The sequence below is a fragment of the Cydia pomonella genome, chromosome 19 (assembly GCF_033807575.1).
Source record: "Cydia pomonella isolate Wapato2018A chromosome 19, ilCydPomo1, whole genome shotgun sequence".
NCBI classification, from domain to species: Eukaryota; Metazoa; Arthropoda; class Insecta; order Lepidoptera; family Tortricidae; genus Cydia; species Cydia pomonella.
The window spans coordinates 6,603,751-6,628,094 of NC_084721.1; the positions used below are offsets into that span (position 1 = coordinate 6,603,751).

Sequence of the window (24,344 nt, forward strand, 5' to 3'; positions counted from 1 at the left end):
CACTAGTAATATTAATATTTTAATAAATCATAAAATTTGCAAATTTGTGTGTATCAACTGGTAATGATTATATTATAAATGCGCTAAATGATCAGTCTTTTTATCAAGACTCGAGCCACATATTGGTGATTGAGCTCCCATGGACAATACAATCTTTAAATCCCTTCATTACATACGAAGACTGGTACCAGGCCATAGTTTCACTGGGCTCGATCTCGCTAAAGTTTCTTCACCCAATTGTAAGTTGACCATGCTATCGCTTATGTCTTCTCCGAATATCTGGAAATCGTTAGAATAGGAAAGGTTATCGTGCTTCTTCGCTCGGAAGTCAACGACTACAATCAAGCCTGCATCCGCGAGCTGGTATAGGTTGGTCAAGGGGACCTGTCTTTGCTTCTTTGTTATGACGATGTGCTTTTTAGTTGAGGTCTTGGGAAAGAAGATCAAATAACTTAATTCCGATGTAACCAATGTTCTGAAATAAAAAATAAAAAAGCGGCCAAGTGCGAGTCGGACTCACCCATGAAGGATTCCGTACCATTTATGACGTATTATAAAACTACTTACTAGATCTTAAGTTACGGGGGGGGGGGGGGACACATTTTACCACTTTGGAAGTGTCTCTCGCGCAAACTATACAGTTTAGAAAAAAATTATATTAGAAACCTCAATATAAAAAGGTTTAATGAAAAAATAAAAAAATATATATTTCATGACGTATTAAAAAAATACTACTCACTAGATCTCGTTCAAACCAATTTTCGGTGGAAGTTTGCATGGTAATGTATGTTATAAACATCATAAACATGTTTTTTTAGAGTTCCGTAGCCAAATGGCAAAAAACGGAACCCTTATAGATTCGTCATGTCCGTCTGTCTGTCCGATTATGTCACCGCCACTTTTTTCCGAAACTATAAGAGCTATACTGTTCAAACTTGGTAAGTAGATGTATTCTATAAACCGCATTAGGATGTTTACACAAAAATAGAAAAAAAAACAATAAATTTTGGGGGTTCCCCATACTTAGAACTGAAACTCAAAAAATCTTTTTTCATCAAACCCATACGTGTGGGGTATCTATGGATAGGTCTTTAAAAATGATATTGAGGTTTCTAATATCATTTTTTTCTAAACTGAATAGTTTGCGCGAGAGACACTTCCAAAGTGAAAAAAATTGTGTCCCCCCCCCCTGTAACTTCTAAAATAACAGAATGAAAAATCTAAAAAAAATATATGATAAACATTACTATGCAAACTTCCACCGAAAATTGGTTTGAACGAGATCTAGTGAGTAGTTTTTTTAATAAGTCATAAAATAATAATATTTCTTTTTTCATGAAACCCATACGTGTGGGGTATCTACGGATAGGTCTTCAAAAATGATATTCAGGTTTCTAATATTTTTTTTTTCTAAACTGAATAGTTTGCGCGAGAGACATTTCCAAAGTGGTAAAATGTGTGTCCAAAGTGGTAAAATGTTGAACAAGATCTAGTAAGTAGATTTTTTTTAATACGTCATAAATGGTACGGAACCCTTCATGCGCGAGTCCGACTCGCACTTGGCCGCTTTTCAAGGGGTGTGTCTTTACCTTTACCCATCACGAAACAATAGTGTTTCATAGTGCTCCGGTCATTTGGGAGGCCAACAGACCTTTTTGACACTTCAATGAAATGTAAGAGGTAGGTACACTGAGAAAATTATTATTATATTTTGTGACAAAAAGACGCTTAATGTATCTAAACCATGTTTATCCGACTCAAAGAAGTTGTTGTGTAGTTCAGTCATGTCCTAGTCTAGCCATAAATAAGAGGGAAGTTTTGCTAATCAATATTAATACCAAATAATTATTTGACCTATTGTGTTTCGACCAATAGTTTCTCGGGTAATTGTGATGCTAAACTGAACTGTCACCCTATTGGGAGCGTGCACGACTGTCACGCAACCTAGTGTCCGCAATTCTAGGGGAAAACGTCAATTCACTACATCTTATAAAACTACTCCAAAACTAAAAACTACTGAACGGATTTTCATACGACTTTCATCTATCAATAGAGTGATTCTTGAGGAAGGCTTAAGTATATAACTTGTTAAGGTTTTGTGTAAATTGTTTGAAATATAACGATGTTGTCGGAAAAAATCACGCTGGCTAAGAGCTTTAATCGAAACGCTGCCTAATCCGTTTGAGCTATAACAACACAATGTATGGTGGGGTTGTTTCTCATTTATAGGTCTACAAAAAAGTCCGCGATGTGAAATGTCTATCTTTTAAGGATAACTTACTATATCCATTCTTAACTTCTAGAAAAAGATCACGTAATATGTGGCATTTGCAAAGCTATTTACATGGATACATTATTAACAATTATCAAAATAAATACGTTAGTTATATTAAGCATTTCATACAGATTACAATGGTCCCTTACACCATACAATTTAAATGAATATTTTAGGAGTAATCGTAAATCAAAGTTTCATTTCGAGCCATATAATCGTACGAAATGTTAAAGATGCTATCCGCAGTTAGTTCAAATTTTTACCACCTTATGCGCTGGGATCGCTTTACTTACCCCCACCACGCACTTCGCACGGTCCCAAGCGCCCTCTTGACAGTGATCATATATTTCTGGTCGCGCTTAAATACTTATGATGGGGTGATAAAACCGATAAAACAAAGAGCATATAATCACTACGTTTTAACTTAACTTTTTTTTATGATAGAGTAGGTAAACGAGCAGACGGATCACCTGATGGTAAGCGATTACCGCCGCCCATGGACACCTGCAACACCAGAGGGGTTGTTAGTGCGTTGCCGGCCTTTGAGATGGGAGTACGCTCTTTTCGTGAAGGTTTGAAGGTCGTATCGGTCGCGTAATGAATTGTCGCCTGCGGTATTTCCGCCGCAGGCGACAATTCATTCCACATTTTAGCTGTGCGAGGCAGAAAGTTTCTGGAGAAACACACAGGTGAGGACTGCCAACCATCTAAGTGGTGAGGATGGAAATGTTGTCGCGTAAGGCGATGGCGAAAAGAAGCGGCAGGGATTAATCCGAATAATTTCTCGGAATAGATCCCCGTTATACATGCGATAGAAAATGCAGAGCAAGGCCACATCTCTACGCAGCGCCAAGGAGTCAAGCCGATTCGAAATACGCCGGCAGTCGACAATTCGAGTCGCTCTTCGTTGGATGCGGTCCAGAGGGAGAAGCTGGTACTGGGGTGCCCCTGCCCATAGATGAAAACAGAATTCCATATGTGGGCGCACCTGCGCCTTATAAAGCTGTAGGCGGTGGGCCGGTGTGAAATACTGTTTCGATCTGTTGAGCAAACCGAGCTTTTTGGAGGCTAATTTGGCTTTACTCTTTAAATGGCCGCGGAACTGGACTTCACTCGAGATGTTCAGATGTCGACGCCAAGAATTCCGATACCGGCTGCTGCTAACTGCTTTTTGATCTTAAAATATAGACATGTTTATTTTTCTAATACCATAGAGCAACTTATATAAGCGTACGCACTTCATACTTCATATGACACATCGTACATACATCATTGGAGTGCATAAATTTTAATCAATAATGTGATATGATTTTAAAATTGTTTTAGAGAGTGTCATATTTTTTAAGATATTAAATTTTTTACATTAAGAGAATAAGTAGGTAAATAAAAGTCAAAGTATTCCCAAATTATTGTTCTAAAATGCAAGGAAAATTAAAGAAAATGGCAATACTTTTAATTACTGCAAGTTTTCGGATTTATCCGAGTTCACAGATAAAAAGAGTGACAAAAAGAAGAATACTTTACAATCCAATGGAATATCGGTTTATGAAAGATTATATAATATCGCCTTCCGAAAGGTTATGTCAAAGTAAGAATCCAATACTTCATTTTGCATTATATTTATAGAATTAAGCTACCTATTGCCATCACCCACCCCTCATGGTGCTCCCACGTCGGCTGTTATAATAGTATTTTATACAATCGTGATATAATAGAGAGCTTTTCAGTCGAGTAGCTAAGTAAGGTACGAGGCTGAAAAGCTTGATTATACAGGGTGGTCAAATAAGAAGTATACATTTTGTTTTTAAATTTTAACTGTATTAAGTTCAAAAATTATTAAGTATTGTTTTAAAAATATATTCTTCAGGGTTGGCAAATTCATGCGAAACATAATGTCTGACATATGTCCACCTCTAACATCAGGCAAATGTAAGCTCTTATCATCCCAATGTTCAGCATCTATTCGCACATTTTTCGCATTATCTTAGTACATTTGTGTCGAATAGTCGGTTTTAACTGTTTAAATTTCATCAGCTCGTTAGCATAGACACGTAATTTTAGATAGCCCCACAGAAATAAGTCAAGAGGTGCAAAATTTGGGGAATTTGGGTGCCAATCACTGTCACTTTTTTTCAAAATTAATCGAGCAAACAACGTGTTTTATACAACAGAAACATTTGAGATAAAATTTGGCAGAAATTTTCCGTATACAATTGCCAACCCTGAATAATATATTTATGAAAAAATATTTAGTAAAATTTCCATTTAATGTAATTAAAATTTAAAAATAAAGTGTATCATTCTTATTTGTCCATCCTGTATCACTATTCGATATAATACTTTTTCTACGAGTCATATAAAATAATATTTTTTTTTACTATAAAACCTATATAATTAATGAAAATTGGTAAATATCTCAGTAGACAAAAGTTAAAAAAATGTTACATAAGTAACATCGTGTGATAGGGAAAACATAATAAATTACTATCAAAATTATCATGATAATCCGTCACACGATGTTGTATAACATTTTGTAACAGCCAATGTGGGGGCACCGTTACATCAACTGTCATGTGGATAACGGTGGATAACGATTGTGGTTTCAAACCTTGGTTGTGCTTTATACAACAGCAGAAAAAAATCGTTCTCCAATAAATGCAAAAAGCTGACTAAATTTCGGCCAAGATTGATAAGGATCAATAACATGCACTAGGGTTAATAGTACGGCAACAGTAAGTACTCGTTTCAAGAATTTTAAGACAAAAAACCAAGCACGAAGAATCTCGTACATTGATCCGCCATGACTTAAGTACGAGTATTTCTATCGCACGCGCGTAATTGATATTGCCGTCCGTGGTCAATGTCACCATGCGAGCGGGACAGCTATATAATATCGCATGTGACATGACATGGCGCGTCAATGTACGAAATTCTTCGCGTTTAGCGTCCTTAATTTAGTGTTATTTTGGGTGCCATCAATACAATAAAGTTATTGTGTTTATCAAGGGATGCTATATCTTTGATAGGTGCGAACGACGCTATTAAAAAATCAACCGATGTGTGAGGCATCGTTAAATTCATTTAAGTAACCAATTTTTTTTTATTTGTTTAAATTTATATGTTTCAGAACGCCCATTTATAATCATAATAGTGACGTCGTATGTGGGTAATTTTGAGCTACGAAATATGTTCCGCAGAGGTATGCCACGAGAAATGCTGGAGTCAATGAATACCACGAGAATTTTTTTATTGGCGGAAATCCCACCTGGTGAAAAGTAAGCATATTTGCCGGCTGCATACCGTGATTGAAAAGTTTTTCGTACAATTTTCATGTATCTAAAAATACATGCACACGCCCACACAATTACAAAACAGCACCACAATCATTTAACTAAAGGGCTTATTTCACTTATCCTGCCTCCGGAGTCTTCGGACGACGAACGATCGGAAGCGACGACGGCCCTGGGGGCCTACCGCGAAAACCGAAATTCGCAAATTGCGGGGATCTTTCTCTTTTACTCTCACTAAGACGTAATTAGAGCGACTAAGAAAAATGCCCGCAATTGACGAACTTCGATTTTCGCGGTTATATAGCCCTGATATCGGACCAAAGGATCGTTTTCCGTTTCATGAAATATACTAGGACCTGGTAACTAGGTCACTAGATATGTTTTACAATAGACAAATATGAAACAAAGAGGTGACCTGTCACATATACCCACTTTTTGAAACAATATTTCCATAGACAATGATTGGCCGGAAAAAATACTTTATTAATAAATTTACTTATTACAAAAATTTAAACTTTGTATAGAATAAAAATGTTGTATAAAGTGTGTCCTTAGCCCGCGTCGACCTTTACATAGATTAAATCTACTTTTTTTTTCATAAGTAAAATTAAAAATAAAGTATATGTTTTCCAGCCAAACATTGTCTATGGAAATATATTAAAAAAATATATATTTAAAATGCAAAACTTATCCAGTAACCGTAATGGCACATCGTTGTCAAGATTTCTTGATGTAAAAAAATAGTTCAACTGCAAAAATATCAAGCATTAAACATATTTGGCAATTCGGACAAAGTACTTTTTATATTTTTGTATTTCGACCATTTTTTTACATTTCAAACATTATTAAACGATGTGCTGATATTCCGTGAAACGGAATATGATTATCAGGCCTGGAGGCCTACCGCGAAAACCGAAATTCGCCAATTGCGGGGATCTTTCTCTTTTACTCTCTCTAAGACATCATTAGAGTGACAGAGAAAAATGCCCGCAATTGACGAACTTCGATTTTCGCGGTAGGCCCCCTGACATCGGAGGGCCTACTGCGAACCACGTTTGACGTTGTGCTTCTCTATCGCACTTGGAAATTCTTACGTAAGTGTGACAAGAAGAGAACACGGCGAACGTGGTTCACAGTAGGCCCTCAGGACTGATATCGTGAAGTCTGGAAGTAATTCGCCCTTTAATGTAATAGGGAAGATTCATAAACTATACGGAGTAGCACGGATCCCAACTGCTTATTGGCGCGAAGTGGAAATATCAAGTTTAAGCTTACAATGTAGAGAATAATCAAATCATTCGTGACGAATGACGAATGTGTTTTTATTGAATGATTATTCGTTCATGGATAAATTAATAGTCCACGAAAAATATTTTGCCAATAATATTCTTCGAATCGTCGATCGGTCGAATAAGCTTACAAAATAACTATTTAACTGTTTCAATAATTTAAAAAAAATCTTATTGGTTTATCTGGCTGGTTGATTTGAGGTGTTGGAATATGCGTCTCATGTATGGCAGCCATCACGTGGGGCGGGAACAACAGGGAGGGAATACACCAATAATCCCCCCCCCCTTTGTCCCCACGGGGAACATACGGGAAAAGACGCGGCATATAAATCTTTTACATTAAGTAGTTCCCGCCTCAGTGGGACGGGATCAAATGGGAACACACCAATGTGGATGTATTCCCACTTGTCCTCGTCTGGAACAGGCGCTGTATATAGATCGTAGATGCTGCATATAGGTAAATCTTTTCCATTAGTCCCTGCCTCAATGGGACGGGGACAAATGGGAACACAAAATATGGATGTATTCCCATTAGTCCCCGCCCGGAACAGATGAGAACAGGCGCTCTATATAATTTGTTCTGATTTGTCTTGGTGTCACTTATAGTGGCGGTCACGTAGAGCGGGGAGAAATGACTTGGGTTTAAACCCATTTCTCCCTAAGTCATGTATGTCGGGTCACGTAGGGCGGCAACAAATAAGAATACGCCAATAATAGGTGTATCCCCATTTGTCTCCACCGGGAACATATGGGAAAAGACGCTGCATAGATTGTATTCTTCTTTGATTTAAATAAATTTCCATTAGTCCCCGACTCATTGTTGGGACGGGGACAAAACGTTTACGCCGGGATCAGATGGGAATAGGGGCTGCATATAAATCATTCCCATTCGTCATGTGGGACAATTGGAAATACACAATACACAATCAAAATACAACAGCCAAGAACGTAAATTTATGTGGTTTTCTCGCTCTTTCATTTGTCATAAGGTGTTTGTCATAGGGGCTGCATATAAATCATTCCCATTCGTCACCACCTTGAGAATATATATGTATCTTTACAGTTTGCCACCTGCGATGTAAATGTAATAAATTCCTTGGCCTTAAAATAAATACGCTTGATTTGCATACCTATTCAGATTTGCCACCTGAGAGTGTACTAAAATATTATTCGTGTAATTTATTGGAATAAAATAACGACTAATTCATTTGGGTAGGTACTACTCGTAAATCTAAAAAACTAATAATTTATTCACGAATAATCCCACCACAAATTCCCGATTCTTTATTCGAATAATTATTAAGATCAAAATTATTCGACTAACGCCCAATTCTGCCAGCCGCAAACCCATTCCCAATAATATCAACATACCATTTTTTCAGGAATATTACCCAGAATTGGATAGAAGAGGAAAACGAAAATTTCCACGACATTCTCCAAGGCGCATTTACAGAAAGCTACCGCAACTTAACGATAAAACATTTAATGGGCTTACAATGGGTCACAACGAAGTGCCCTAACGCGTCCTACATACTCAAAGTTGATGATGACACTGTATTCCGTTTCGAAAAATTATTAAACATTTTAACAAAAAATGCAATCACGGATGATTTTCTTATGGGCTACGTGCTAAAGCATGCACAACCTAGAAGAGATAATACGAGTAAATGGTATGTGTCTTTGGAAGAATATCCAAAGAAGAAATATCCGACATATGTGTCAGGCTGGTATTACGTGACTACCCCTACAGTAGCAGCAAAACTATTAAATGAAGCCATGTACCATCCATACTTTTGGGTAGACGACGTTCTGGTCACAGGTATTTTGATTGGCGCCCTGAACATCAGAATTATTGAAATGCCCGATGAATTCTGGCTTGAGTATAGGCTAAACGTTATGATTCATACTAACAAAGACATTTGGAATATTGAAGCATATAACCACTTTTTTGCAATTGACAATTTAGCTGAAACAAGCTGGTTAGCTCAACAAACGAAGACAAAAACAGCCAAATCGGGGAAACAATTCGTGTATAAACGAAAAGTGTTGAAGATGTTTTTATAGACAATTTTATGTAAATTATTTATGTATCAGTCAGATCTTATTTTGCTATAGGGACCGTGCGCGTTGGAGGATCTGCCATCTTGTAGCCTAAATCGGAACAATAAACATGTACATTCACACGTCACGTGTTTTCTTGTGCATAGTAGGTTCTGCCATCTTGTGGGCTACATCGGAACAGTAAACATCACATTTACGCCTCGCACCAAAAATCTGACGGCTCCTGTGCTGCCTCCTACAGTTCATGCACGCTCCTTATAGGCCACCGTATACGAGTTATTTACGAAAAACTAAGAAGCGACTTTAAAATTTACTTTATTTACTTAATTATAATTTACTTTCCCGCTTTAATATCTTTTTAAATATTAATCCCGGCGAAAAGACTTTGTCGTATTTCTTATAGTAAATTTTATCTAAATTATTTATGTATCATTATTTTACGAAAAACTTTAAAATGGGAACCTTAGAATTGATTATAATTAACTTTCCCTCTTTAATATCTTTTTCCTACTCCTCTACTGTTATCTGTCATTTATGCATTCATTAACACGAATATAAGAACATACATAAAAGATTTCAAGAAAAGTCTATATTGTCTATTCCTCATAAAAGCTCTTGTGCTTTTATACGCTATAACGTTACTGCGATGAATGGCTACCAACCTAACAAAACCAAAACGAATACGGTTTTAAACTAAGTGCATTGCTGCCAACTTACAAAATATTCATTTGGTTGCATAGTAAAAATAATTACTTCATAAGTCTGAAACACGCATGTGACACCCGTAATATAGCAACACCCATAGACTACGAAGACCGCTTAGCGTTACTTGTTAGTCTCCGTAGGCTACGGTGGCCAAAATTCAGAAAAAACTGTCCAAACATTTAATTTAACAAGTAGCAAGTACCCGGGCCCGGGGCGGGCTGGGCTATATACTTTTGCTTTGTTTACTTAAATTAAGATTTATTTTTGTTGACTCGTAGGAAAAATATTGTATGCAACGTTGTATAAGTAGGTCAACAAATGCTCGTGGCGTATTCCTTTACAATGTTCGCCTACACCTTCGGCTCCGGCTCACATTGTAACTCACGCCATTCGCCTTTTTTGACCCTTCTTATACAACTGTTGCATAAAATACTATTAATTCATTGATCCATGCGAAAATTGATGAAAAAAATAAAAAATGTGCAGATTATTTACGTTTAAGTAACAACTTTTTTTGATGTTGGCCACTATTTACGAGTTATTTGCAAAAGTATAGAAAAAATTGCCATAAAATTGAATAAATAACTTTCCCGATTTAATACCTTTTAAAATATTAATCTTAGCGAAAAAGTATATCGAATCTTTCGTGTAGGCAATTTTATATATATTATTTGCGTATAAGAATATTTTTTGCTATGGGCCACCGTTTACGAGTTTTTGAAGAAAATCTAAAAACAGGGACCTTTGTGTACTGGCCAATAAAATAGCATCTATTCTTTCAATTTTACTCTGCTACGTAAGTACGCAATTTAACTGGGCAACCTATTTGCAATGTGTCAATGTGAATAAGGCCTGTATCGGAAAAAACTATAAATTTCAATACATATGCGGCTAGAGTGCAACAAACTACGACGAAAGTCAGTTCATTTTTTCGTACGAAGGTTAGGATAGCTAAAGTAACCGAAAATTTGCGCTATTTAATTCTAGGCCAAGTTAAAAATCGTATAATTTCCTTCGTACAAAAAATGCATATGGTAATAGACGAATAGCAGCTGCAGCAGCAGTAAGAGCACCAAACGTCCCGCAGTGCCGTTCTTTCAACTATTTTTGGGCTCAAATCAAAAGTGTATTAAAAGAGACGAATGAAACAGCCAAACAACTATAACAATTCCAGCAGGTGATAGGCGGGTGCAGGCAAATATGAAAAACGAGTCCGTAAATAGCTGCCACTGGATGCGCTTGCGCTAGTAAGAAGCTGCCTATCACTCCTAGAGAAAAAAATATACCTAAGAACTTAATTAAAAAAACTGTGAAATATCTAAATTAAAAGTCGCTTTTTAGGGTTCCGTAGCCAAATGGCAAAAAACGGAACCCTTATAGATTCGTCATGTCCGTCTTGTCTGTCCGTTTATGTCACAGCCACCTTTTTCCGAAACTATAAGAGCTATACTGTTCAAACTTGGTAAGTAGATGTATTCTATGAACCGCATTAAGATTTTCACACAAAAATAGAAAAACAAACTATAAATTTTAGGGGTTCCCCATACTTAGAACTGAAACTCAAAAAATATTTTTTCATCTAACCCATACGTGTGGGGTATCTATGGATAGGTCTTCAAGAATGATATTGAGGTTTCTCTTATCATTTTTTTCTAAACTGAATAGTTTGCGCAGAGACACTTCCAAAGTGGTAAAATGTGTGTCCCGTCGCCCCCCCTGTAACTTCTAAAATAACAGAATGATAAAACAAAAAAATATATATGATCTACATTACCATGCAAACTTCCACCGAAAATTGGTTTGAATGAGATCTAGTAAGTAGTTTTTTTTTAATACGTCATAAATGGTACGGAATCCTTCATGGGCGAGTCCGACTCGCACTTGGCCGTTTTTTTTATTATAGTTATTCTAAAAACCTTACTTTGTTCTCAATCGCGTCAGTTTCTTTTCATTTGAAGATTACAGTTTTTTTGCTTGTAATGTGCATGATACTCGTTCTTACTAATAGCCCCCGACGCCCCCGTTTAGCCTATTCTGACAGAATGGTAACTATTATGGAACCGAACCCTACACAGCATGGTCCGACATGCTCTTAGCCGATTTTTTTTTTCTAGTACCATAGAGCAACTTATGTAAGCGTAGGCACTTCATACTTCATAAGTCACATTCTACATACATCATTGTAGGGCATATAAATTTGTTGTTATCGACAATGTATAATTTTTAGTGTCATGTTATTTTAGATATCACTTTTTATTAAATTAAGTAAAATGCAGCGGAAGTTAAAGAAAATAGCAATACTTTTAATCATAACTATTACAAGCTTATTGATTTATCTGAGTTTAGAAACAAAAATAAGGATACTTTACAATCCAACTGAATATCGGTTTATAAAAGATTATATATTATCGCCTTCCGCAACGTTATGTCGAGGTAAGAGACGAATAAAACTTAAGAAAATTGCCTTACCTCATGTTTATAGAATTAAGCTACCTATTACCATCACCCCAAAACTCCTTTACCTTTCATATGTGTGTGGTGGTACGATAGTACTATTTATTACTTATTGTGTGGTGGTGGTCCAAAACCGTAGCTTCAAATCTCGAATGAAAAAATGATAAAAGATAAAACAATTCAGTCAGGATCCTTATCGATATCATACAGAGAGGAGTTAATAGCAAGCCAATACTTAGCTTTGCGATCCTAGCCGAACGTACGTACCTACATTTTTGATGAAATTTTAGTATGCTGAAGCAATCGACATCAAAATCACTTTGATTTCAAAATCAAAGTCATTTCAGTTCAAAGTTGAAGTTCAATTGTTCAAATCTAAGTGATATGTTAAGATTTAGAGATTTACTTAGTAAAAACATTGATATATATATATGTCAATGAGTAGAAACCGTTTTCTCCCGAAATGATAATTTCATCAAAAATTTACGTACGTTCGGCTAGGATCGCAAAGCTATTCTTCCCTCTTAGCCCTTCTATGTACGTTAACTAGTGTATTTTGGGTAAGTACCTCTCAATGGACGTTATAAAGGATGGTGTTAAATAAGTTTTTGGCAAAAAAAAAACATTTTGGTACAAGCTTTTATCACTGACCGTTCTTCTTTCTACATCAGATTTCAGATTTTTATTTATAAACATACAATACAGTTTACATGTCAATTGTCTTATAACTAAATAGTTTATTATACATATTTAAAGAACAGAAGACTCACAACAGGTAGATACAATAGGTACATTGGTAGGTAAATAATATTTTCTATCAGTGAATGCAACTCGCAGCATCCCTATGCAGAAACTCGTTTATGTTGTAGTGCTACATGCTACTAATACTACTTATAGCATCGAGACAATTCTAAAAACCCCAATCACAATTAAATACAAGTATAGGTTGCGTTGTTTTATCACAGAGTTCCTATGGCCACCTCCTGTCTCCATCAAGAGATCAGCTTACATACCTAAGGATGCAGAGTTTCAGCTTCATCGGAAACCGAGAAGTCCTTAGATCAAATTTAACTTGCAAGATTTGATTACAGACAACGGGACAGGTAAAACTAAGTAAAAGCTTGTAAGTCAACCGACGTGTAAGGTGTGAGGCATCGTTAGATTCGCTTATTCGGACATTTTTTTTATTTATTTAACTTTGTATGTTTCAGAAAGCCCATTTATAATCATGATAGTGACGTCGTATGTCGGTGATTTTGAGCTACGAAATATGTTCCGCAGAGGTATGCCACGAGAAAAGCTGGAGTCTATGAATACCACGAGAATTTTTTTATTGGCGGAAATTCCACCTGGTGAAAAGTGAGCATATTTGCTGCCTACCGTGATTGAGAAGCTATATATACCATTTCCACGTACTTAAAAAATACACGCACACACCAACACAACTACAGCACAGCGACCATACTGCGACACAATCATATAACTGGCCATTTGTCAAATTTATATTAATGTGAAAATTGTACTTACTGATGCATTATTGATATGCATATAGTGATGATCATTAGGGTGGTCCTTATTTGTCGAAGTTTTATTTTTGTTTGGACGGGGCACCCGCTTAATGTAAAATCTACCACAAAAAGCGGCCAAGTGCGAGTCGGACTCGCCCATCAAGGGTTCCGTACCATTTATGACGTATTAAAAAGAAACTACTTACTAGAACTCTTTCAAACCAATTTTCGGTGGAATAAAAATAAATAAATAAATTTGATGTACATTACCATGCAAACGGTAATGTCCATCAAATTTTTTTATTTATTTTTATCATTCTGTTTACATTTACAGGGGTGGGGGGGGGGGCACAATTTCCACTTTGGAAGTGTTTCTCGCGCAAACTATTCAGTTTAGAAAAAAATGATATTAGAAACCTCAATATCATTTTTGAAGCCCTATCCATAGATACATATGGAAAAAAATTCTAAGTGGTAGTTCTAAGTAAGTATGGGGAACCCCCAAACTTTATTGTTTTTTTTACCTATTTTTGTGTGAAAATCTTAATGCGGTTCACAGAATACATCTACTTACCAAGTTTGAACAGTATAGTTCTTATAGTTTCGGAAAAAAGTGTCTGTGACATACGGACGGACAGACAGACAGACATGACGATTCCATAAGGGTTCCGTTTTTTGCCATTTGGCTACGGAACCCTAAAAAAGAGGGTCCAAATTTTCAAGGTAACATCCCCTTAAATGTATTTACAAATTCTGAAAAAAAAAATACTTTGGTTTTTGTGGTAGATGCCCTGTAGAAAAATATAACTTTAACAAAATAAAGACCACCATTTGGTATTAATTTGTTATTTGACTAGAGAATCAATTTACATAAACGTTGCTTAAAAACTTGACAGCGAACACTGCGTAAATAATTTTCGCTACGTACACCTTCAGGATTTCTTGGCGTTCAAAGGGTTATTCTCCGCATAACCCTTCGGGTGGCAGCGCCAGCGGTATAACGGCAAGAGAAATGGCAAGACCATTTTGGAAAATATACCGCTAAGTGGCAGTGTCCGGGAGCCGGATGGCTCCGAAAGTGGCATGGGTCCGGGAGCCGGACCTGACATAACAAGCCGTTGAGTGGCAGGGACCGGCTCCCGGACCCTGTGCGATACCATATTTCGCACCTAATTTAGAACGGGCAAAACTACTGTTAGCTTGGTCACACTTGCATGATGTATTCGTCAATAGACAAGGATGGCATTCAATAACGGTCGAATTGCCGCGCCGAGTAAAGTTAGCTACAAATTGCGTCATACTCCCGCCCCGCCAAACCTTGTATTGTAAAAATATTGTATTGTGAGGGGTAATAAAAAGGTTTATAAGTGTAAATAATTGTATAGTTTAGTCATTAAATCTGTGTTTTCTACAATTAATTGTTTTATTTTCTAATCATAGTTATTTATATACATGAAAGTAGAAAAAAAAATGATGATCTGAGATTTGATCAAGACTAGCGAAATTCACTTATATGGAATGACATAAATTACTATATAATCAAATAGGGTATTTAATGCTCAATATAAGGATACATGGTCTATATACAGCATCCATACATTTTTTTGAGTAATGGTAAATTTTCTAACACGCGGAATATTCGCTATGATCACCTGTGAGGGGCCCGCCACTTGACGGTATTTTTTCCAAAATGGCCGCGCCACGTCTGCTTCCGTTCAATCTGTGGCGCTGCCATTCCAAAACTGGTTATGTCAGGTCCGGCTCCCGGATCCCTGCCACTTTACGACAGGTCCGGCTCCCGGACTTTGCCACCCGAAGGGATAATGTGTATTTAATGTGAAATAACTCTACTTTCAGGAATATTACCCAGAATCGAATAGAAGAGGAAAACGAAAATTTCCACGACATTCTCCAAGGCGCATTTACAGAAAGCTACCGCAACTTAACGATAAAACATTTAATGGGCTTACAATGGGTCACAACGAAGTGCCCTAACGCGTCCTACATACTCAAAGTTGATGATGATACTGTATTTCATTTCGAAAAAATATCAAACATTTTAACAAAAAATACAATCAAGGAAGATTTTCTTATGGGCTACATGCTGAACAATGTTGAACCTAAACGAGATAATACGAATAAGTGGTATGTGTCTTTAGAAGAATATCCAAAGAAGAAATATCCGACATATGTGTCAGGCTGGTATTACGTGACTACCCCTGCAGTAGCAGCAAAACTAATAAATGAAGCCAAGTACCATCCATACTTTTGGGTGGACGATGTTCTGGTCACAGGCATTTTGATTGGCGCTTTGAACATTAGAATTATTCAAATGCCCGATGAATTCTGGTTTGAGTATATGCTAAACATTGTGATTCATACTAACAAAGACGTTTGGAATACTGAAGCATATAATTACTCTTTTGCAATTGCCAATTTAGCTAAAAGAAGCTGATGAGCCTACGCGGCTACACCAAGAATTGTGTATTGTACCTATTGTAGTTCGGGTGATTTTCCGCAACTCGACTGGCGTGTGGGGTAGGCTAGTCTCTTGGGGATCCGACATGGTTTTGCCCTGTGTGGGACCTTGTTTGGCCTGTCTGCAGCCAGTTTGGTTCAGCCAGTGTTCTGTGTGTAATTTACACAACACTGGCTGAACCCTATACTTTTCTATAGGGTATCGGGAGAATCGGTTCCGGGCCAATCGCCTCTGCATCCCTCGATCCATTGAAGCGTGGATCTTGTTATTACGACATAGTCCTCCGTTATTCGTTCGTGGCATTCGTGTATAAGTTTGGATGTAACTGTAACTATATGTGACCGCGGCCGGCAAAACGTCACACTTTATACGAATAACCTGACAAGGCGTCCTTATGGCAAGCGACAAAGTAGGACATTTTTCCGGCCGCGGTCACAAATGGCTTGTTAGAGTCATTAAGACTGCTCTACTGTCGGAGAGTATGCGAATGGAGGATCCTACTACCTTCCTTGCAGTTAGGGTTGCCATCCGTCCGGGTTTCCCCGGATTTGTCCTAGTTTAGAGGGCGTCCGGGGAGCGCCCGGGGGGGGGGGGGGGGGGGGCTTCCTTTGTAGTGCGGATTTAAAAATTTAAAGTCTTAGGCCGCCCGCGACACACGCACAACCTGTTTAAAAAAACCTGTTGACATGTCCGGGTTCTGGACTCTAAAATCCGGGGTTTTCACGCGTCTTGTCCTGGTTTCCAAATTTTAGAGATGGCAACCCTACTTGCAGTGATGGGTGCGGCCGCATTTATGATAGCAGAAATCAGAATAGGTAGTATAGTTGAATCTTTTCAAGCTGACTGTTAAGCTCTTGAGAGATTATCTTGTGAACAATGATATTGTAAGAGCGATAGTTTTGAAATTATAAGAAATATTAAACTTCGTAACTAAACAAAAAATTTGAAAACAAGAAAAATAGTTTGAGCATTTTTGAATACTCTTCCTTTCTAGAGACACAATATAAGAAATGAAGAAAAGCAATTTCAGCGTTTATGAAAATTTATTCCCTAAGGAGTTAGAAGTTTGTATCTGATATGAATATTTTTTGAGTGTCCCTCTCTCGTGAGACTTCTTAGTTAAATACAATATGAGAAAACAAGACAAGATATATTTCATAGCTTTAAAAGTAACAATTCCTTAATTAATAAAATGGGAATAAAAATATTTTTGTTTTAAATGAGATACCTACTTGTACTTAATAAAATATCATCCCGTTTTATATACGCTAGCAAGTCTAGCAACTGATACGTTTGAAGTCGGTGCCAAGTCAAATCTTAAAAGCGTCAACACGCCGTAAATGCCGTAATCAGAATGCTATATTGGTGTAGTTCGATGAGAAAGAAAGAACCAGTACTGTAACTATTTAGCTTGGCACAGGCAGACTTCAAACGTATCAGTTGCTAGCGCATATAAAACGGGGTGATATGTTATTTTATCTTTTTGGGGTTCCGTACCCAAAGGGTAAAACGGGACCCTATTATTAAGACTCCGCTGTCCGTCCGTCCGTCCGTCCGTCCATCATCGTCCATCTGTCACCAGGCTGTATCTCATGAACCGTGATAGCTAGACAGTTGAAATTTTCACAGATGATGTATTTCTGTTGCCGCTATATTCGCTATAACAACAAATACTAAAAAGTACGGAACCCTCGGTGGCCGAGTCCGACTCGCACTTGTCCGGTTTTTTTGATGTCGGTTTTACCTTTTGTTCTGCCCCTCACGGGAGCACGCGTATGGCCCCTTCTATACATATTTATAAAATACTGTCTATGATGAAAAAATGAGTTACAGGGTTGTAAGGCGATGGTTTCATATGCGAAAACTAGAAATGCAATAACCTCCTATCCTTATAGTAATGTTATCGACCCAAAGAGAATATTACAGTGAGCTGCGAAATTGCATGGAGAAATGGTAAATGAATTCAATGATAAAGTCGCCCTGTACTTTTACGGCTGATGGTACCTACTTAATTGGTTACTTTGCTAAGTAAGAGCAACGAATTTAATCGATCTATCAAATGTGGCAATGTGTTGCATGATTTCGAGATGCGACCCCGTAGACCAATTAGGTATATATGTATAATTATCCTACCGACTGCGCCGATTCCCGTTCAAAAATACACACATAAATATTTATATCGGATCAATAAATACCAAAACCAATCGTGGAAAATTCTCGCTTTTGATCTTAAAATATAGACATATCTTTAGAGTTCCGTAGTCCACTAGGAACCCTTATAGTTTCGCCATATGTCCTTCATGGCTCCTCTACACGATGGCCCAGCGTAGGCCAGTCCAAGGGACGCATTTATGCGTTAGAGGGAGCAAGTGACATTACTATCTCATTCCACTGCATAGGTGCGTCCCTTAGACTGGCGTACGATGGGCCATCGTGTAGAGGAGTCCTCAGTCTGTTCGTCCGCAACTTTGCTCCATGCTAGAGTGCTAGAAAGCTGCAATTTGGCATGGATACATAAATCGTGCATGGCGACAGAACGATAAAATCGAAACTACAAGAAATAACTTCTTTAGGGTACCTCCCATAAAAATGTTTTTTTTTTTACCTTTAACCCAATTGTATGGGGTATCGTTGGATAGGTCAACTTCAAAATGATAGGGGTTTTGATATTTTGATAAAATGTTTTTTTTTTTTGGAAAAAATCTATCTTTTGAACCATGGATCATGGAATTTGAAAAAAGCGTAATACAAAAGCAAAATAAATTCTTTCAATGAAAACTATAGCGAACTGGCACGGACGTGGACCGACTGGGACACCATGGATTATCTTGTCAAAAAAGTGCAGGTCGTTTTTCAAGACATGCGTCGCTTAATGATATAATCCGTCGATCTCTTGCCACCATCAACGTGCCTGCTCTTCTTGAGCCGACTAGCATTATCAGGGATGATGGCAAGAGGCCTGATGGGGTGTCCATGGTTCCTTGGAGCTTGGGACGGATGTTAGTGTGGGATGCTACCTGCATAGACACACTGGTACCGTCCCACCTCCAACGGACTAAAGTGGCTGATAGACGGGCGAGTAAGTGCGCGAACTTATGGCTCGACGACTTTTTTCGCGTGTAAAGTACGCGTACTTAGGCTCACACAAGAGCGAAAAAGGTCGTCGAGCTGTAAGTTAGCGAACTTACTCGCACGTCTATCCGGGACTTAAGGTAAAAGCGTGCGCAGCGGCGGAAAGCGCCGAAATTTTGAAACGTAAGAAATATAAGAGCCTCGGTAGAGTACCATTTTGTACCATTTGGCGTTGAAACTCTAGGTCCATGGGGTCCCAGCGCGCGCAAGTTTTTTGGAGAAATCGCGAAACGTTTGGTTGACGTAACCGGTGACCGAAGAGCTGGCGGCTTCCTTGCACAACGTATCAGTATTGCGATACAACGAGGAAATGCCGCCAGCATCCCTGGTACAATGCCTCAAGGGCCTATTTTAGACATAAGCTAGTTATAGTAATCATCTGTATATATCCATTATGTATATTGTTATTGTAAATAAATTCTTTAAAGTAGCGAACTTGATAGGTCTAGCCATATTTAGCTTATTGCAAAAAGTCTTCTCTTCTTAGTTAAAAAGACATACAAAGCGCTGCGAAGGTACTACCTTATGCCTGTAATGTACCTACATGATACTTAACTAATAGTCTGTTCGGAAAGGGAAGAGTCGTGGTATGTATCAAAGAGCATATAATCACTACGTTTTAGTATGTATTAGGCCCCATACAATCCACGACTCTTCTCTTTCCGAACAGACACTAGCCCCCGTTTAGCCTATTCTGACAGAATGGTAAATGTGGGATTATCTATGAAAAGTGACCTTCTTGTCGATGGCGCTTACGCCGCACTGCGTCGCGCAGCGTTGTATTTGTATGGGAGCATCGTTTATAACGGCGGAAGCGCCATCGATAATAAGGTCCCTTTGCATAGATAACGTCACAAATATGAATCGAACCGAACCCTACACTGGGCCATATGGCGCGACAATCCCGACATGCTCTAAGCGGATTTTTTTTCTAGCACCATAGAGCAACTTATGTAAGCGTAGACACTTCATACTTCATAAGTCACATTCTACATACCTACATCATTGTAGTGCATTTAAATTTGTTGTTATCGACAATGTATAATTTTTAGAGTGTCAGGTTATTTTAGATATCACTTTTTATTAAATTAAGTAAAATGCAGCGGAAGTTAAAGAAAATAGCAATACTTTTAATCATAACTATTACAAGCTTATTGATTTATCTGAGTTTAGAAATAAAAATAAGAATACTTTACAATCCAACTGAATATCGGTTTATAAAAGATTATATATTATCGCCTTCCACAACGTTATGTCGAGGTAAGAGACGAATGCTTAAGAAAATTGCCTTACCCCATGTTTATAGAATTAAGCTACTTATTGCCATCACCCACCCCTAAAGTTAACCTTTCATATGTGTGTGGTGGTACGATAGTACTATTACTTATTCTGTCGTCGTGGTCTAAAACCGTGGCTTCTAACCTCGATTGTGCTGTATAAAAAAATGCAAAAAGAAAAAACAATTCGGTCAGGACTAGCCCGCGCTCAGATGCCAATTAGAATTATACGACCCTTTTTTTTTGCAGGTAGTGGCACGCACGGTTTTAAGTAGTTAACAATAGACAAAAGATTAGCCGCTCCGGGCCAGCTTCAAACCGAACGACTATACATATGTATGCAAAGTTTCAGCTTCATCGGAAACCGGGAATTACTTAGGTCAAATTTAACTTGAAACTAAGTAAAAGCTTGTAAAAAGTCAACCGACGTGTGAGGCATGTGTGAGGTGTGAGGTATCGTTAGATTCGCTTTACCCATGGGACATATTTTTTTTATTTGTATAACTTTATCTGTTTCAGAAAGACCATTTATAATTATGATAGTGACGTCGTATGTCGGTGATTTTGAGCTACGAAATATGTTCCGCAGAGGTATGCCACGAGAAAAGTTGGAGTCAATGAATACCACGAGAATTTTTTTATTGGCGGAAATTCCACCTGGTGAAAAGTAAGCATATTCGCCGGCTCCCTACAGTGTCTATCGTGATTGAGAAGCTATATATACCATTTACAGTAGGTACATATGGTGTTACTTTTCCGCACTAGTGCGTAAATTCGCAAATTATGTAACTATGTCGAAAATGTAAAAATAGTTGCTGTGTTTAATAAATGTAAAGGGTCATATGTAATGCAAGTGCAACACGTTGTACGATACATGTGCGAATAGATATCGCACTTGTATCGTAAATAACTATTCCACGTACCTTAATAATACACGCAGTACGCACACACCAACACAACTACTACAGCACAGCGACACAATCATACGAGGGTGGATTGAAAAATTCGCGGCCTGAATATTAAAAACAAAACAGAGGTTTTTTAATTTATTTTTATTTTTCTACATAGTCCCCGTCGAGTTGAATGCATTTGTTCCATCTGGATTCCAGAGCCATTATACCACTTTTGAAGAAGCTTTCCTCGAGACCTTCAAAATAGGCATCCAGCTCAGCTTGGACCTCGGCGTTGCTTGAAAATTTCATACCACCCATATGTTTTTTTTTTTAATTGGGGAACAGATGAAAGTCCCATGGTGCTAAATCGGGTGAATAGGGTGGGTGGGGCAATAATTCAAACCCACATTTGGCAATCTGCGCCATCGATTTTAGTGACGTGTGAACACGTGCATTGTCCTGGTGGAAGATAACTTTCTTTGTCAACATTCTAGGTCTTTTTATCTTCAGAGCCTCGCGTAATCTGCGTAATAACTCGCAATAATAGTCGGAATTTATAGTTTTACCTCTCTGGAGATAGTCAACCATTATTATTCCGTTTGCATTCCAGAAAACAGATGCCATGACTTTATTGGCCGACAAAATTGCTTTGGCTTTTTTGGGAGCGCCGACACCTTGGAAAAACCTAATTCGTTGACTATAATATTTTGAGTTCTTTCATAAGAGATGCCTACGATGTCAGCTATTTCCCGCACCTTTAATCGCCGGTCTTTCATTATATAGCGCGCGAAAGCGCTACATATATATAGGTTAATAATCCAGTAAAAGGAAATTATTTTTTTCGCTAAGGGCAGTTTGGGCATGCTTACCCGGCTATACCCTTTATATTAATGCGAAAATTGTACTTCTATACCGATGCATTATTGATATGCATATACTGATGATGATTAGGGTGGTCCTTATTTGTTGAAGTTTTATTTTTGTACGGACGGGGCACCCTCTTAATGTAAAATCTACCACTAATTGGTATTAATTTGTTATTTGATAAGAGAACCAATTTACTTAAACCTTGCTTAAAAACATGACAGTGACATGATACCCTAATAACTTTCGCTACGTACACCTACCCTACGTATTGTGTATTTAATATCATTAAATAACTCTATTTTCAGAAATATTACCCAGAATCGAATAGAAGAGGAAAACGAAAATTTCAACGACATTCTCCAAGGCGCATTTACAGAAAGCTACCGCAACTTAACGATAAAACATTTAATGGGCTTACAATGGGTCACAACGAAGTGCCCTAACGCGTCCTACATACTCAAAGTTGATGATGACACTGTATTCCGTTTCGAAAAAATATTAAACATTTTAACAAAAAATACAATCAAGGGAGATTTTCTTATGGGCTACATGCTGAACAATACAGTACCTAAAAGAGATAATACGAATAAGTGGTATGTGTCTTTGGAAGAATATCCAAAGAAGAAATATCCGACATATGTGTCAGGCTGGTATTACGTGACTACCCCTACAGTAGCAGCAAAACTAATAAATGAAGCCAAGTACCATCCATACTTTTGGATAGACGATGTTCTGGTCACAGGCATTTTGATTGGTGCTCTGAACATCAGAATTATTCAAATGCCCGATGAATTCTGGTTTGAGTATCTGCTTAACATTGTGATTCATACTAACAAAGACGTTTGGAATACTGAAGCATATAATTACTCTTTTGCAATTGTCAATTTAGCAAAAAGAAGCTGATGAACCTACGCGGCGATACCAAGAATTGTGTATTGTACCTACCTATCGTAGTTCGGGCGATTTTCCACAACTCGACTGCACCTATATCGCGTGACAGGGATCGGAGATGTTTTGCCCTGTGTGGGACCACTCCGCTGCATTTTCGAAAGAACTTACTACGTGAGAGGCTGTCTCTTCTGCCTCCATGCGTCCTCGGCATAGAGAACTGTCTGTAACACTTGATATAAAAAGATGTTTGTTAAATAATCCATGAGCTGTTATAACAATGGTTACCATTCTCAGTCGGACCTTCCCTAGTTGAAGGAGCGTTTTTCCGTTGATGCCGGGCATGGCTTGCTTGGCCTGTTTAGCCAGTGTTCTGTGTGTAGTCTCCCTGTACCTACGCGCTAGCAGCATTGAGCGTACCTTTCTAAAGAGTAGAGGGGGAATCGCTTCAGGGCCAATCGCCTCTACATCCCTTGATCAATTGAAAGGTGAATCAGAATCAGAATTATTTTATTCGTGATCTTGTTATTACGACATAATCCTCCGTCAGTCGTTTGCGGAATTCGTGTATAAGTTTGGATGTAACTATATGTGACACATAAGGCTTGTTAGAGCCTACTGTCGGAGAGTATGCGGATGGAGGATCCTACTACCTTCCTTGCAGTTATGGGTACCGCCGCATTTATGATAGCAGAAATCAGAGTAGTATAGTTGAATCTTTTCAAGCTGACTGTTAAGATCTTGAGAGATTAGCTTGTGAACAATGACATTGTTCTTTAATGTTTAAGGCTACCGATAATAATAATATCAAGTGCTAAACGGTTAGCTTAAAAAGTTTCAACTATACCTAATAAGGTAAGCTGCCTAAGCTGGGGTAAGACTGACATAATTTATTTTGCTCTGGACAAGACAAACAGTATGGGGATTGCATACAAGTGTTTATGTTGACCCGGTGACAGTCTTATCTCACCTTACCTTAGTACCTTTATGTAGTGAACTGACTGCAGTTTGCAACCAACCATATTGTGGTTCAGTTATGTACCCGCATAAAAAATGCTCATTATTTTCTAGTCGGAATGAAAATAGTATGTCTCTAAAGTACTTTCGGAAGTATAGTCCCATCTAGAAGAAAGCATGAAACGGGGCATTCACGTGACTTATGCAGGTACAAAAAAAAGTGGCAACTTTCAAGTAATTGAGCTATGAACTTGTACCAAATGCAATAT

At 37.9% G+C, this 24,344-nt stretch overlaps 3 protein-coding genes across 5 annotated transcripts; all 3 read left to right on the forward strand.

Moving 5' to 3' along the window:
• The first annotated feature begins 2,904 nt into the window (after positions 1-2,904).
• On the forward strand, positions 2,905-9,037 carry LOC133528609 (beta-1,3-galactosyltransferase 2-like). 2 transcript variants are annotated; one of them, XM_061866055.1, is made up of 3 exons: positions 2,905-3,863; positions 5,403-5,550; positions 8,237-9,037. In XM_061866055.1, exons 1-3 carry the CDS (start codon positions 3,695-3,697, stop codon positions 8,916-8,918), a joined length of 999 nt encoding a protein of 332 aa, XP_061722039.1. In that variant the 5' UTR covers positions 2,905-3,694; the 3' UTR covers positions 8,919-9,037. The 2 variants fall into 2 exon arrangements, with proteins under 2 accessions (XP_061722039.1, XP_061722040.1); XM_061866056.1 differs by lacking the exon at positions 2,905-3,863 and having other exon boundaries at positions 4,707-5,550.
• A 2,300-nt stretch (positions 9,038-11,337) lies between these two features.
• Positions 11,338-16,653, forward strand: LOC133528570 (beta-1,3-galactosyltransferase 2-like). Of its 2 annotated transcripts, none has more exons than XM_061866000.1 (3): positions 11,338-12,053; positions 13,286-13,433; positions 15,440-16,653. In XM_061866000.1, the coding sequence occupies exons 1-3, from the start codon at positions 11,891-11,893 to the stop codon at positions 16,035-16,037; spliced, it is 909 nt and encodes a 302-aa protein (XP_061721984.1). In that variant the 5' UTR covers positions 11,338-11,890; the 3' UTR covers positions 16,038-16,653. The 2 variants fall into 2 exon arrangements, with proteins under 2 accessions (XP_061721984.1, XP_061721986.1); XM_061866002.1 differs by having other exon boundaries at positions 11,967-12,053; positions 13,040-13,433.
• Positions 16,654-20,187: 3,534 nt separating this feature from the next.
• LOC133528174 (beta-1,3-galactosyltransferase 2-like) lies at positions 20,188-24,250 on the forward strand. Its single transcript, XM_061865437.1, has 3 exons — positions 20,188-20,453; positions 20,990-21,137; positions 22,536-24,250. The coding sequence occupies exons 1-3, from the start codon at positions 20,291-20,293 to the stop codon at positions 23,131-23,133; spliced, it is 909 nt and encodes a 302-aa protein (XP_061721421.1). The 5' UTR covers positions 20,188-20,290; the 3' UTR covers positions 23,134-24,250.
• The last annotated feature ends 94 nt before the right edge of the window (positions 24,251-24,344 follow it).